At 38.4% G+C, this 16,573-nt stretch overlaps 1 protein-coding gene across 1 annotated transcript in view; it reads right to left on the bottom strand.

Annotated features, from left to right (window-relative positions):
* Positions 1–828: 828 nt before the first annotated feature.
* LOC135481726 (protein C12orf4 homolog) overlaps positions 829–16,573 on the bottom strand; it is a 44,342-nt gene continuing 28,597 nt past the window's right edge. Inside the window, exons 5-13 of the mRNA XM_064761392.1 lie at positions 13,315–13,414; positions 9,478–9,602; positions 7,832–7,935; positions 6,410–6,494; positions 5,811–5,932; positions 5,255–5,433; positions 2,791–3,018; positions 2,031–2,156; positions 829–1,141 (exon numbers count right to left, since the gene is read on the bottom strand). Of these exons, the coding sequence (XP_064617462.1) occupies positions 1,052–1,141; positions 2,031–2,156; positions 2,791–3,018; positions 5,255–5,433; positions 5,811–5,932; positions 6,410–6,494; positions 7,832–7,935; positions 9,478–9,602; positions 13,315–13,414 (1,159 nt within the window). The 3' untranslated portion in view covers positions 829–1,051. The remainder of the gene's footprint in view (positions 1,142–2,030; positions 2,157–2,790; positions 3,019–5,254; positions 5,434–5,810; positions 5,933–6,409; positions 6,495–7,831; positions 7,936–9,477; positions 9,603–13,314; positions 13,415–16,573) is intronic.

The following is a 16,573-nucleotide window of genomic DNA, read 5'->3' on the forward strand; positions in this document are numbered from 1 at the left end:
AACACTCCCAACTTTGGAATGGATTTTAAATGTTTACTGTATAGGTGAAGAGTGTGGTTCATATTGGGTTTTACTGTGAAATCATTTTTACAGTAAAAATGAACAACTCACATCAGCTTGGTACTGTCTTTAGCAGAAGTACCATAGTTGTCTCCCTTAACTGGAACACAGTGTTTTCTCCTGTTGTTTTCCAGATTTCTTATAGCCTAGTAGTACCTTAGGAAAGTAGTGATAGGCCAATAGTTTCTCATCTAAAACGTGTTACAATGAAATGAAGGTATCAACCATGTTTTCATCCAGAATTTGGGTTGAATTAAAATGTCTAACTCCAGAGGAATCTGTTCCTCCATGCATAGTTGACTAGCATATATTGTGAGTGAACTAAGTAAACATTACTGTATGGCATGGTGGGATGTGCACAGAAGCTTGCAAAAAAATAAAATCAGTGACAAGGTCAAGTATGCAGTACTTGTGGAATTTAACGTCTTCCAAGGCAAAGCTGCAATGTATCGTACTGGAATCTTGGAAAATGTGTTTGTCTTTAATAGTTAGTTTACACAGTCAGGTATAGCTAACAAACAAAATTCTCTCTGAAAACATCAGCCATTGTTTCAGTTCACCACAATAATGCTGATGTAGTCAACAAGCAGAATTCTGGAAAATCACCATGTGGTATTCAACAAAAATGGAATTTTACCACTTATGGCTTCAGATAAATAGGTTCATGTGGGTAAGGTGACATATTCTCAGGAATTCGTCGTCCTTGTATCTCTCATGAAAATCCACATCTTCCCTTTTAATACCATACTTGAAGAGTTACAAAGGGGGGAGGGGGGCAACCCAATCTAGATCTTGACTACCTCTCAGCAGTTCAGTGTTAAATCTAAACTGTTTTCTGTCACCCTCATCTCAACTGGTCTTTCCATTCAATTCAGTTGTAAATGGCATGACAAAATATGCCAAAGTGCATGAATGCATGACTGTTTCTGTATCGTGTAGTCTGCTGTGCAGTTTTGGCGTGAGCATAACTTTAGAGGCTGCATGGATTCATCTAAGAGGACTTGACTACGACGGGGTTAGACAGTCTGAATATCTGAGGCAGCATGGTGCTGATGGTGCCAAACATCTCCTCTGATAAACCCTGTCAACAGACAATGGTATTTATTTATTTATTTATCTGAGTATTGTTTAATGCCATCCCAGTACTCAACAATTTTACGCTTACACGTTGGTGGTCAGATTTATGGGTGGAGAAAACTAACAAACAATGTGTCTCATTGTATACGTCATGTAAATGAGACAGGACGATGACGACAATTATACCCTCAAGGTATATTTATATAACCAATTTATGAACAAATTTGCATTCTGTTTCATAAACGACTTAGCTTTGGACAAAAACTAGAACTCTTCAATGAGAAAAGGTATAAAACATACACACACTGATGTAGAGGCAACAACATAAGCACAGATGAAAGGCAGTTATTCAAAGTTTTGCAGTGATGTCACTGCTGCCATGAGGCAATCATCAACATGACTTTTGGTCACCTGACTAAGAGTACTGGAGGTGAAAACAAAGCAAATTTAATCAAAATGTATCTAGCCTTCAAATATGATAGTTTTAATGCCCTGTAGGACTTTAGACTTAAAGAATTGGCAAAAAACAGCATTCCACCCATATCACATCCTGCACCTTGCAAGGAACCCCTGTGCTCCAAACTATGAACATATGCACAAATACTTCCCTGGTACATTTTCTGTAGCAGGTTACTTACTGAAAAGTGGATAATGTTTTGCCTCACGCCTATTGCAGTTTCTGTGGGCCATGCTTGCAGCTTTTGCATGGCCACCAGCTGACTTGAGCCACCTCCATAGTAGGTGCAAAATTTACAATCTATAGAGGGCATAGATTTGTTTTGAGAAAGACTAAGTCGTAAATATTATGACTTAGGACAGGCCTAAGCCTAAAACCATTGTAAGTAACCCTCAAAAGACAGACCTATGACCAATGTACATGACTGTACAGTTACCTGAGGCACTAAGAACTGTATCGTCCTGCTCTCCTGCCCTCCCCATGTAGCCATCTCCATCATGAAACCCTTCATGCATTTGAACACCAGCTCTGCCCTCTTTAGGCACCAAGGAATGGTCATTTCCTGACAATTAAACAAAATAATCATTGCCATCTTCATGTATGTGCTAGCATCTCTCCATTATGCAAATAGGGCAATGACCCACAGAATGATATCAAAACATCTCAGTTTCAGAAGGCCTTCCAACACTTCTCTTTCTTTATGTTTAAGAGGAAAATTAATTCCTGGGGCATCACTTGGACTGCAAGATTTTTCAAAGCTCATGGTATCATAAATCGTCATTATGACATTTTAAGCAAAAAAGTTTCCCAATTTAAGCAAAACCCAATCACTAGAGAGCATGTTGTAGGTCATAACTGCACATCTGGATGTTTCAAATTGAGTGTGGTCACATGAGTGTTGCTTTTCACATATGATATAGTGAAGACCGTGAATGGCCAATGATAAACAAAGCCCATCACTATGACACCCTGTGCTCAGGTTGCAGATCACTGTCAAGGGCTTATTTCTTTATCCCATGCCAAATATAGTTACCTGTGGATGGTCGTGGATTTCCCACAGGCTTTGCCCAGTTTCCTCCCACCATAATGCCGGCTGCCTTCGTATAAGTGAAATATTTTTGAATACAGCATAAAACACCAATCAAATAAATAAATATTGTAACAGATTAGCAGATTACTGGAGTGCTGTCCCTTACCTCAGACATCTCGTGTGTGAGGAGGAGAGGGATGGTAAGGGTGTGAATGTCGTATCTGAAGCAGGCCTTCAGAATATTGCGAAGAGAAAGGATGACTGGGTGACGAGAAGAGATGTCTGAGGACCTCACGCTGTCGTCTGTCACCAGATGGAATATCACAGACACCTCTGACAAGTTGGAATGGCGTGTTATGTAGAAATCTCCTGTGTACAGTCGACTACTTTTATCCTGCAATGTAAATTTGCTCTCGTACAGATAATTACATTCAGCTGAAATTGATAAACTATCACACAACATATAGTTTAAATGTTCACGTACATTAGATATGAATAGTTTAATGTCACCTTAGCAATATTTCAGCTTTTCATGGTGAAAAAAAACATGGGGTTTTATGTCAGTGTAATAAAGAGATAAGGAATTATTTTGTTGAAAACTTCAATTCTAAAATTTAATTTGTTAAATTGTCATACTGGGACTGTTTGTATTCTAAAACATCATAAATGCCCTGGTTATGATTACAATGTTAGCAGCTACTGTAAAATGGTTGAATCTAACCACACATATAACTCTGTACATTACCCTGACCATCACTAGAACTACTCACACTGCTCTGTATACGGACTTGACCCATCACTAGAACTACTGGCACTGCTCTGTACACTGACTTGACCATCACTTGAACTACTGTCTGCTCTGTACACCGACCTGACCATCAGTAGAACTACTGACACTACTCTGTACATGGATCTGACCATCACTAGAACTACTCACACTGCTCTGTACACGGACTTGACCCATCACTAGAACTACTGGCACTGCTCTGTACACTGACTTGACCATCACTTGAACTACTGTCTGCTCTGTACACCGACCTGACCATCAGTAGAACTACTGACACTACTCTGTACATGGATCTGACCATCACTAGAACTACTCACACTGCTCTGTACACGGACTTGACCATCACTAGAATTACTGGCACTGCTCTGTAGATGTATCTGACCATCACTAGAACTACTGACACTACTCTGTACACTGATCTGACCATCACTTGAACTACTGACACTGCTCTGTACACTGACTTGACCATCACTTGAACTACTGACACTGCTCTGTACACCGACCTGACCATCAGTAGAACTACTGACACTACTCCGTACACTGATCTGACCATCACTAGAACTACTGACACTGCTCTGTACAGGGATCTGACCGTCACTAGAACTACTGACACTGCTCTGTACAGGGATCTGACCGTCAATAGAACTACTGACACTGCTCTGTACAGGGATCTGACCATCACTTGAACTACTGACACTGCTCTGTACATGGACCCGGCCAACACTAGCACTACTGACACTGCTGTGTGCATAGACCTGACCATCACTAGAACTACTGACACTGCTTTGTACATGGATCTGACCATCACTTGAACTACTGACACTGGTCTATACATGGACTGGACCATCACTAGAACTACTGACACTGCTCTGTACACTGATCTGACCATCACTTGAACTACTGACACTGCTCTGTACATGGATCTGACCATCACTTGAACTACTGACACTGTTCTGTACATGGACCTGACCATCACTTGAACTACTGACACTGGACATGGATCTGACCATCACTTGAACTATTGGACACTGCTCTGTACACGGACTGGACCACCACTAGAACTAATGACACTGCTCTGTACACTGATCTGACCATCACTAGAACTACTGACACTGCTCTGTACATGGATCTGACCATCACTAGAACTAATGACACTACTCTGTACAGGGATCTGACCATCACTTGAACTACTGACACTGCTCTGTACACGGACTTGACCATCACTAGAACTACTGACACTACTCTGTACACTGATCCCTACCAATCACTAGAACTACAGACACTGCTCTGTAACATGGATCTGACCATCACTAGAACTAATGACACTACTCTGTACAGGGATCTGACCATCACTTGAACTACTGACACTGCTCTGTACACGGACTGGACCACCACTAGAACTACTGACACTACTCCGTACACTGATCTGACCACCACTAGAACTACTGGACACTACTCTGTACATGGATCTGACCATCATTGGAACTACTGACACTGCTCTGTACATGGATCTGACCATCACTAGAACTACTGATACTGCTCTGTACACTGATCTGACCATCAGTAGAACTACTGACATTGCTCTGTACATGGACCTGACCATCACTAGAACTACTGACACTGCTCTGTACATGGATCTGACCATCACTAGAACTACTGTCTGCTCTATACACAGACCTGACCATCACTAAAACTACTGCCACTGCTCTGTACAGGGATCTGACCATCTCTTGAACTACTGCCACTGCTCTGTACAATGACTTGACCATCACTTGAACTACTGTCTGCTCTGTACACTGACCTGACCATCACTAGAACTACTGCCACTGATCTGTACACTGACCTGACCGTCACTAGAACTACTGCCGCTGCTCTGCACACTGATCTTGTCCCCTTCCTCTGATAGTCGCTGCTGTTGTCTCCAGTCATTCGCTCGTATCACCTGCTGCTCTACATTCTGCAGCTGTTTCTCCAGGTCAGGGAAGTGGAAATCTGATGACTGTTCACACACGCGGTTAAATGCTGCAACACAGAAAGATGGCCATCAAAATTCACTTGTTTATTCGTTTATTTTTTTTTATTGTTACTCTATACTCAAGATGGTGGCAGTCAGTTTTACAAGCCCATTACAATTCCATGACAAAATATCACAATATTTTCTGATGATCTCATGACACAACAACATCAGTAATCTGAGGATCAAATTATTAGATTAGAAATTTCCCATGAACAACAGTAGGCAGTTTTACCAATTTTACTTAATTGGTGACAACCACTGACAGGTGCAAATTAAGATGTTGAAATTTCACTTGAAAGGTGATGGTTATAAAAACTATGTCATTTGTGTAGCAAATATAAGTAGACGGTATTTATTCTGGCCTTGGTGACAGGTGAGTTACCTCTCTTGAGTCCTGTGTAGGTGTTGAGCCTGTTATCCACCAGGAGGACAAGACCACACAGAGAGTTAGAGTACAGGGACATGGCTGTCTGTAGTCTTTGTGGCTGGGGCACCATCACACCGCTGACAGGGAAATAACCAAGAAATAATCTAGTGACCAAGGTATCCAATCCTGCTATAACTGTATTGATCAGCTATATGTAGATGCTGCAATCGCTATATGTTACACAATACGTACTTGCAGGTATCCCCATCTCTCCTGACTTTTGTAATTATGAGGAATATTAAGAAACAAGCCCACTTATACTGGGTAGTTGAGACTCGTTAGCAGGGTAACACTCAAACACAAGTCAAAACGCCCAAAATCTGTAAAATGTGGCCAATAAAAAAATGAAAAAATAAAGCTATGCTCTTTATTACATTAATCAAATCTTGACAATAGTGGTAAGAAATGATGTAACAAATGTGAACAGATTTACATGTGGTCAGCTTTGGAGATACTGTCTCTTGCTCAAAACTACTCAAATTAAGAACATGCACAAATATGGAGATAACTTCTAGATGCCAAAATAAATGCCAAATGGAGAAAAATTTACCAACCCAATAGTAACTGCTTGGTGTCTACAAAGATCTAGTACATCCATACACAGTAGACGGAGATTGTGAGTTGTCTTCATTTGAGCTCCTGTTTAACAAGACATATTGATTGCTTTTAATAATTTTGTTATGACAAAGCATGACAATACAATATTTGACAATCTTCTCAAAACTGTTGTCTGTGGACTACTGACCAAGATGTTGGTAAAACTCTCCTCCAGTATAAGATGTTTGCCCCTGCCTGTGATGAACGGTTGAAGAGGTTGTCAACTACACTCACCTAGATGAACGGTAAACTCTCCACCAGTCTAAGATGTCTGCCCCTGTCTGTGATGAACGGTTAGTGAGATTGTGGACTACACTCACCTAGATGAATGGTAAACTCTCTATCAGTCTAAGACACCTGTCCCTGCATGTGATGAACTGTTAGTGAGGTTGTGGACTACACTGAATGGTAAAACTCTCCTTAGTCTGTAAGACATCTGCTTCTGTCTGTGATGAACTGTTAGTGAGATTGTGGACTACACTCACCTCGATGAATGGTAAAACTCTCCTCCGGTCTCTAAAATGTCTGCCCCTGTCTATGATGAATTGTTGGTGAGGTTGTCGACTACACTCAACTAGATGAATGGTACAACTCTCCTCCAGTCTGTATGACATCTGCCCCTGTCTGCGATGAATTGTTAGTGAGGTTGTGTACTACACTCCCTGGATGAATGGTAAAACTCTCCTCCAGTCTCTAAAATGCCTGCCCCTGTCTGTGATGAAATGTCTGCCCCTGTCTGTGATGAAATGTTAGTGAGGTTGTGATCTACATTGAGTGGTAAAATTGTCCTTAGTCTGTAAGACGTCTGCTTCCGTCTGTGATGAACTGCTAGCGAGATTGTGGACTACACTCAACTAGATGAATAGTACAACTCTCCTCCAGTCTGTATGACATCTGCCCCTGTCTGTGATGAACTGTTAGTGAGGTTGTGGACTACACTCACCTAGATGAATAGTAAAACTCTCCTCCGGTCTCTAAAATGTCTGCCCCTGTCTGTGATGAATTGTTGGTGAGGTTGTCGACTACACTCAACTAGATGAATGGTACAACTCTCCTCCAGTCTGTATGACATCTGCCCCTGCCTGTGATGAATTGTTAGTGAGGTTGTGTACTACACTCACCTGGATGAATGGTAAAACTCTCCTCCAGTCTCTAAAATATCTGCCCCTGTCTGTGATGAAATGTTTGTGAGGGTTGTGGACTACATTGAATGGTAAAACTCTCCTTAGTCTGTAAGACGTCTGCTTCCGTCTGTGATGAACTGCTAGCGAGGTTGTGGACTACGCTCACCTAGATGAATGGTAAAACTCTCCTCCAGTCTGTAAGATGTCTGCTCCTGTCTGTGATGAACTGTTAGCAAGATTGTGTACTACACTCACCTAGATGAATGGTAAAACTTTCCTCCAGTCTATAAGATGTCTGCCCCTGTCTCTCATCAGCCTCTGCTTCTGGCATACTGTTGGTTAGGGTACGAACTCGTTGACTGAAAATATACATCAGGAATATACAAAACATAACGTTTAGTGCAGTTGTTATGCAGAGCAGATTTAGGTAAAGGAAATCTACTCAACATTCACTTCACTGAATAACCTTCTGGAATGATAGCAAACAAGATATCCTCATTTCATAAAGATGCATGATTAGTTCTTGAGATATTTCCGTAACGGATGGACATACAATGTACATGACCTTGTACGTGTTTAACAACACCTAAGGCTTGTTATGAAACGAAAGAAAAAGGCAACCCAGAATATGAAATTTTCATGTTCCATGTTGATTCACTTAGATTCCACAAGCAAAGTTTGTGTCAATATTCCTTAATACTGACAATTATGATGTTTTTGTCTGATTTATTTCACAAACAAAATCCACGTCAATATTCCTTAATACTGACAATTACCATGTTCTAGATTGATTCATTTCACAAACAAAATCCATGTCAATATTCCTTTTTTATTGAATCGTCTATTAAAGTGAACATAAAGTCAGCCATTAAAGCTGAATTAATTAATAAAGTAGTATTCCAGAAATGTTCTAAAATTATTTTTAAAAATTCTACACCGCTTATCAACAAACTAAATTGCAAACAATCACCAGTGCCTAGCCACTCATTTGGTGACACCATTTTGCCATAATATATAAATATCAAGAGTAACATCACAAAACCTAGGAGCTCTCCCATACCATCTGTATTAAACAATGTGACAATGAGAAAATACAAACAAAAAACACCTGATATCCAACCAAAGAGTATCAGCTCTGTTCCGTGTTCATTGGGACTACGTTTCTTTTAGTTTCGCGCTCAGTCAGATTGATGTTCATTGACAGCTGCATCATGATTTAGCGGTCCTGCTCATCCTCGTCATCTAGCGGGCTATACCTACTTCAGGGAATTTACCGAACATAACAGGACCTTGATAACAGACCCTTTCATTCAGATTTTGGGAACACATTTTCGTAATAAATCAGATTTTGCTAAGGAAAAATAATGCAAAGTGACAATATTTTTCTTCAAGCAATGACTCTCTCGAGGCAGTTTTCTTGCCAGCTCGCCCCGAGAAGTTACTGCTGCCTCCTGCCCAACATGTACACATTGTGACATGGGCAACCTTTTGCTCATATGTGTGGTTCAATATGCATCAATTTAATTCCCAAACTAACCGCAAAATGCAACTTATTACATCAATATTTTTTGATCCACTATAAGAAACCTCACTGACAATCGAGAGCTGATAGGTTTTTTGCCGTGACAGGGAATTATCATGTGACGCTTTCAGCCCTAGTGATTGACCCAGTTCATGAAGGCTTCTACAATATACATGTATGGCTAGTCGGAGTGAATTGTCCGTCAGTGCCATTTCCCCAATGCTGAACTTCATCTCCTCAGCTTTCAAAACTTTATAGAACTTTTTACATATTTCTCTGTGATAACTGTGTCCTATATCATTTTTTCTATGTACATATAGTGGTAGGCTTTATGTCCATTTTATGTTGACAAGTCTGGATAGCAGACAAAGGAACTCACACATATCCTGGTGCTGTTGTGTTGGCCTGGGTGTCCTCATGCACCTTCATCACCCACTCTCTGTATTCACGCTTCTGTAACTCCTGCAGATTGCTTAGCTCACTGGCCCACTTACTGCTGATCAGCTGTAGTGAAATAAAGCAAAGACAGACATTTATTTGATATGTTTATCAGATTGGTGTATGATGCTGTAATATTTTCTAAAATGTGTGTGCCAAAAATCAATCATCGATCTCCGCTAGGTAAGTGACAAAACTCCTCACTTAAGCCACAGCTAAAGCAGCAAGAACCGAAAAAGAACACACAATTTCAGGCATGGACCTGATATAGAGCGGACAGATGTGAAATTCACGTTTAAAGGTAATATCACTTGAAGAGTGTTTCACCAATATAATGTGACTTGGTGTTCAGCAGTGAATAAAAAAAGGTGAACTAGATTTTGTGAGAGTGGTGTTAGTAAACTCATCCATCACACCATCAAACATACACACAAACCAACTGCAGAAATAGGTCAAACAGATAGAGTATCCCACATATTGGTAGATAGCAGGGCAATCTAGACAGGCATGAACCCCCAGAGTAATCCCCCTTGACAAGCAATCATCTGTGGACCGCTCATACAGAAGATTAGGGGCTTTAGTCTGTCCAGTGTCCAGACATCCTACTGAATTATTACAGCAATTAGACCCCAGTAACATGCTTGTCAGGACGTCCTGGGCCTTGAGAAATATACATGTAGCTAATAAACAGGCATAAAGATTTATGACTGTTAGAATCATGTTGGAGATTGCTTGTTTCAGTATTGAAAAGAAAACAAGAAAAATATGATCAATAAAAATATAATCAACAAAAATATAATCAAAGGAAGAGGCGTGAAAATAGACCTTAACAGACACGTACAATTTCTTCTGATGCCCTTGGTAACTCTATAAATCAACTTTTCACCAGGAATTCTTCCGTGGCCATTTCATATGCTCTGACAGAGCACTCGGAAACACAATGTCACATCACTCAAACCCCATGTATGCATATGTAAAAGTCAATACAGGTCTCGGGTTACAGAAATAATTCACAACAGATTGGTTAAATAACATGACGGGGCTTTTAATTGTTTCAATGTGCTTTATTTTGCTCACTTTGAACTGTAATATCTTGGTTGTGCATCATCAAAATATAAAGTCATCCTTTTTAAACTTCCTTACTTTATTTATACATTTTGTCAAGTCTTGTTTTATCTTTTAATTAAACACTGTCGGCAGTCAACAATGCATCAGACATTATGCTGGCATGAATAACTGGCTAACACCCTTCCATCTAAAACAGCTGGAATTTTTGCTGGACAGCCTCTCCGGTGTTCAGGTCGTAAGTACATCCTGAATGCAAACAATTAATTCCAATGGCATGGTCATATCTTTTATCTTCTCACCTCAATTCAACTCAAAACAGTCACAACCTGAACATGATGCTATGCACATGACAATGGTGAAACAAAAAAAAAAATAAGGAAATGAAACTAGGGATGGCCTTGATATTAACAGGTCTACAGTAACACTAATACTATGTAGCTCATAGTAGTAAGGCCAGTGATATTCACTGACACTGATTCCAAATGACTGAAATACAGGAAGGAAATTCTCTGAAAAGTCAGGCTGTTTTAAACTGAAGGTCCCGTGTCATCAATCATGAGGGCACAATGTTAGAAAGCGTTGACTGCACACTGTCTATATGTACATTAAACTGAATCATGAAAAACCTGTAACCTGACACTTTAGTCACCTAGGTAACAACCTGTACACTTGCATAAATAGCACAAATATCACCGTCAGAATGAACTTTCTATATGAGCAATATGAAACCAAACCACATGCTGCATGTATATACATGCCGTCACAGCCTGACATTTCTCAAAAAGAAAATCATTAAAATATTGATAATTACACAAAACTTACTCCAAACAAAAGTCTTTCTCACATCAAAACAACAACTATCAGATCCAAAACCTACTCAAATCATGTGACCAGATATGTAGGAGCATTTCTCTAGATGCAAATACATTACCAGTACATGCACATGTGGATCAACACAAGTATGTCATACAGAGGTATGTAACTCATGAGGTACAGCAGATAAAACACTGCAGAATTATCTGCCATGTGCCACAGTGTATATCTATTTTAATATTTATCAACCCAAAGTTTGTTTCACATTCATTACTTGCCCAAAGACTGGTATAAATTAATACTTCATATTAAATAACAATGTATTTCAGCATGCATTTGAACATATTATTGGATTTAAAAGCGAATCGCAAGAAAATTTAAAGCATTCAGAACACAATGGGGAATGTAATAAAACACATTTTAGAACTATTATTAAATATCAATAATTTGGTTTATATTAATACACAACAAATTAATCATTTAACCTGCTAAGATGACATTTGATATCTAGAATGGATTCTGTCAGAAAATTGCTGGAGAGGAAGGAATTCAATGTGACATCAGCTCAGTGATATATGTACATCATTAAAATGAACAATCCTTAAGAAAAAAAGTCCATTTAAACACTTATGTCAGGCAGAATGAATTTTATGTCTTCATGACAAGAGTTTGTGATAAGAAAGGTTACTGCAGTATGTCACTTTTACAACGGAACATAAGAAAAGAAAAGGAAAAGAAATAGAGGCCGAGATTCACATGAATATAACACGCGGGTCAGCTCCTGAAAAGTAGGTCGATTTGAGTTGCATTTTCTGAAACTTGTTACACTTTGTAATACATGGTAATTAAATTCATACACATGCATCTTGCAACCTGTGACTACATGTACATTCATACGTAGATCAATGAAATTATACGCTGATGTCTATTTTCAACAATTTCTGATATTTACCTATCTCTCAGTTTAATCATTGAACTGAAAAATGCAGTTGGACCATTTTGGCGCTTTATGGAATGACATGGACATTAAATCCACTTTAAAATGTCTGCACACACCAATTTCGGGTGTGCATTCAAGAGAATAGGACCTTCATTACTACTCCTATATGGGGTTAAATCTTACAGGAACTGATGAAAACAGACCTCAAAATTTAATTTAATTGAACTAATTCATACTAAGTACAAGTCAACTTACATGTAATTACTTTTACCACCCAAGTACATCATATTGCAATGTCTGTCAGTGAAGGGACATGTAACGTACAGATACTCATATGTCAGAAAAAGTTTGTTTTTAAATTTACCCACCTATCTCTCGGAAAAAAACATACTACATCCTGATGGAGCCAACTACAGCCCAGCCTATGTTTAATACTGTACACTGTTTACTGAAATATATTAAAAGACTGGAGATTTAAAGTAGAGGTTATAAACCATAGACTTTGGACAGTAAACTACAGTTCTTGTCTAATAGATGAAGATAATGAATAAAGACGTCATCATCATCACAAACATCCCGGATGTTCTTTTCATCAAAGTCTGTAAAATTTCAGATTACCTGTTTCATACATATCGGTTTAGATATACATAATGTCATGAATGCATTTCAATAAAATGCAGTGTGGGGATGAAATTGAAATGCCTTCACTTTATAGTTCCAAAATTGCTATGACACAGGGCCCACTTTCTATGTTCTAAAATTTCAACTACACTTTACCTGATGAAAAAAAAAATGAGATATTTTTAGATAGAGTTCTGATGACCACTACTTCATTTGTTCATTTTTTTTATTATTGAAGGAATGGTAATTGAGGAAAAATACACCAGCCATATTTCAGCAACACAGCCATGACAAGCATGTATGTACTGGATGTGTAAATGAAGTGAGGGCTGTTACCTGTGTGTTGTCAAAGTGTCTCTGAGCCAGCTGGTTTATCTGATCATCTGTGTAGGTAGAGCCCACACTCTGAACAGCCTCTTCCATCTCAACACTCTGTCTGAAAACACAAATACGTCTACTGTTATACATATATACCTACATACACATGTTAAGAAATTCCTGTTTCCTCCCACAATAATATTGGTCGTATACATGATAGTGGTTGTATACATGTTGCTGGTTGTATACATGATGCTGATCGTATACATGATGGTGGTTGTATACATGATGGTGGTTGTATTTATGATGCTGGTCGTAGACATGATGCTGGTTGTATAGATGTACATGATGCTGGTCGTATACATGATGCTGTTGTATACATGATGCTGGTTGTATATATGTTGCTGGTTGTATACATGATGATGGTTGTATATATGATGATGGTTGTATATATGATGGTAGTTGTATACATGATGCTTGTCGTACACATGATGCTGGTTGTATAGATGTACATGATGCTGGCCGTATACATGATGCTGGTCTTATACATGATGCTGGTTGTATACATGATGCTGGTTGTATACATGATGCTGCTTGTATATATGATGCTGGTTGTATACATGATGCTGGTTGTATACATGAAATGTTCTTGAGAACAACATAAAACTCTCATCAAATAAAATAAGTAAATCTGATGTCTTGGTACAAAATTCATTGGTGCACGGATTAAATGCTTCTTAAGGCCACAGAATTTACTTTTTTTTTTGTTTCACAGACAAAACAAATCTTTTTTCCCCCATATTCGGAAAGGGGAATTCAGGGGAAATGTGGACTTTCCTAGCAATTTTTCCTGTTTTAAATGTATTCATGTGATCAGAAAGTATTGAAAAACAGGAAAATCATAAAAATGCCAAACTTGGACAAAATAAAAAGGCAAATTTACATCACCTTTCCGCACCATCCACCACTCTCCACTCCACCCCAAGAATGATTTTTGGATATTTTAATGTTGGTTCGCACAAAAAACACAACATTAGTGTTGTCGAAAATTTACACAAAACATTTGGCTTTATGTCTTAATATGTAATTTAGGATGTTTCCTAATATACATGCATAAAACATGTAGACACATAGTGCTCTTGTAAGTTGTAATACAAACTACTGAGTGGTAAAGCAGATCTGCATGGTGAAACAGACATATTAAGAAGAAGCCAACTGAAAGACATAAAGAGTAGGTCACAACCAGGTAACTTTAATCAGGTGAAAGTCCAAGCAAAGTGAAAGTCCAAGCAAAGGGAAATCCTGCTTTACTGCTGACAAATTATCAGCCTCTATGCTGCAGTGTACAGCAATAAGAAAAAGACGAATTAGGACAGATGACTCTCATGCACTTGGTTACACTGGAGGTATAATTTAGGTCACGTAGCTCCCTGTACCAACTGGCCAACAATTAAGTTTGTTCTGATTATTCGGGGTATAACAATCAATATGACGCCAGATTGTTTGAATCTTATCTACCAATTTGACTTCCTGCAATAGATTTATGACAATAAATTTATGTTGTACATCACTTGAGTCAGAAAAAATTTATATTTCCTGATGTATTTCCTTAATTTTTTTTTCTGCTTATTTGTCAGTTTGATTGGTTGTTTAAATGGAGTGTTGCTTCACAAGTTGATGCATTAGTTTGCTGAAATGGACAAGATAAAGTCCCGCAGACATTAGAAAAAGCAATGGGTACATCTTCACAAAGTTTTGTAGGTTCTCTTTAGGCATCCTGTCAGCATCCAACAAGAATGCAGCATGTACTTCAAACACTGGAAAAATTAAATACTGATACAAGCATGAAATATTGATATATTCAAACTTTGAAAATCTGCTTCAGCTAAAAATTGTATAAAACGATATGCAGTTACTTGAATGATTTATTTAGAGCATACCTTTCATGAGTTTATAATTTATTTTTTGTATTTACTAATTTGAATACTGATGTTTAAAATTGTATATTTAAGGACATTTTACTTAAATGATGGCCATGACAAAAACTGAGCAGGCAAGCCCTGAGAAAAACACAAACCTTTCCAAGGCTTTGAGGTCTGACAACTTTATGGACTTACTGAACGACCTGTAAACTCCATCATCTTTCCTTAATTACATGTTACAAAGCTGTCCAAAACTCTTTATAGCTGCTTCCCTTCACAAATGTAAAATTCTTCGGCTATTGTGCTCTTGCATCAGCAAAGATGCAGTGTGAAAAAAGTGCCAACCTTTTAAAGTTACTAAAACATCTTAATAATAGCCAACTGAAGTTTTGGCTCAATTCTAGCGAAAGTATTTCTTTACACTACTCCCCATGTTACCCCCCGACGAAAAACAAATCAAGAGTCCTTCATTACATTTACAAGGGGACTTTAAAAAAGAATGGTATTACTATCTGGAAACTTAAACCACTGTCCTCTTTCTGCAGACCTCTCAGCCTGAACAAGAAGCTTGAACTGAGAGAATAGCCTGTCAACTAAAAGGTGTTGATCATGGTTTCCATATGCACTGTTCATGTAACAATGCATCTACCAATAAAGCTTTAGAGAACAGCACAAAATACTTATAATCAAATACATAATGAAGATGCTAAGCTTACATGCAGATAATAAATGAGCTTGAACACTGCAATGCTATCCTCAAGCCTACAATGTCACATGTTCCCTGCACTCACAACACACACATGCATGTATATACATACCCTCATTCTTCTAATTTTAGGGACGCCTGGTCTGCTCTTTTTTAACCAATATACACAAAAATGTAGCAAGAATATTTATTCCCCTTTTTGTTCACATGGTTAGTCCATACAATGACCAACATATTTATGTCTTTAATTTTCCAAAAAAAAAAAAAAAAAAAAAAAATGGAAGAGAAATGTAATTCTTTGCTTTAAGGCAAAATTAATATCTGTCCTAGAAATGAGAAGGATGAGGGTACATGTATGAAGGCTTACAACGGCCATGGCCTGTGAATATGAAGTTACCTCCAAGGTTAGTAAACAAGCTATACTTATGAGACTTCTCCCATGGGCATATTGGAAATTTGTTAACAACTTTAAACAATTTTGTCGGGAAAAAAAGGCACACATTTTTTCGCACAAGCCATAGAGTTTGGTGACACACTTCCCCAGGCAAAATTGACAAAAAAATACATGACAAATTCATAAAATCACTTCAGTCCGGAACCCACATGGTGTGCCTGGGAATTTGGCTGTTAACTGTACGCAAGGGGGCAT

This window comes from Liolophura sinensis, chromosome 1, assembly GCF_032854445.1.
Source record: "Liolophura sinensis isolate JHLJ2023 chromosome 1, CUHK_Ljap_v2, whole genome shotgun sequence".
In the NCBI taxonomy this organism is placed as follows: Eukaryota; Metazoa; Mollusca; class Polyplacophora; order Chitonida; family Chitonidae; genus Liolophura; species Liolophura sinensis.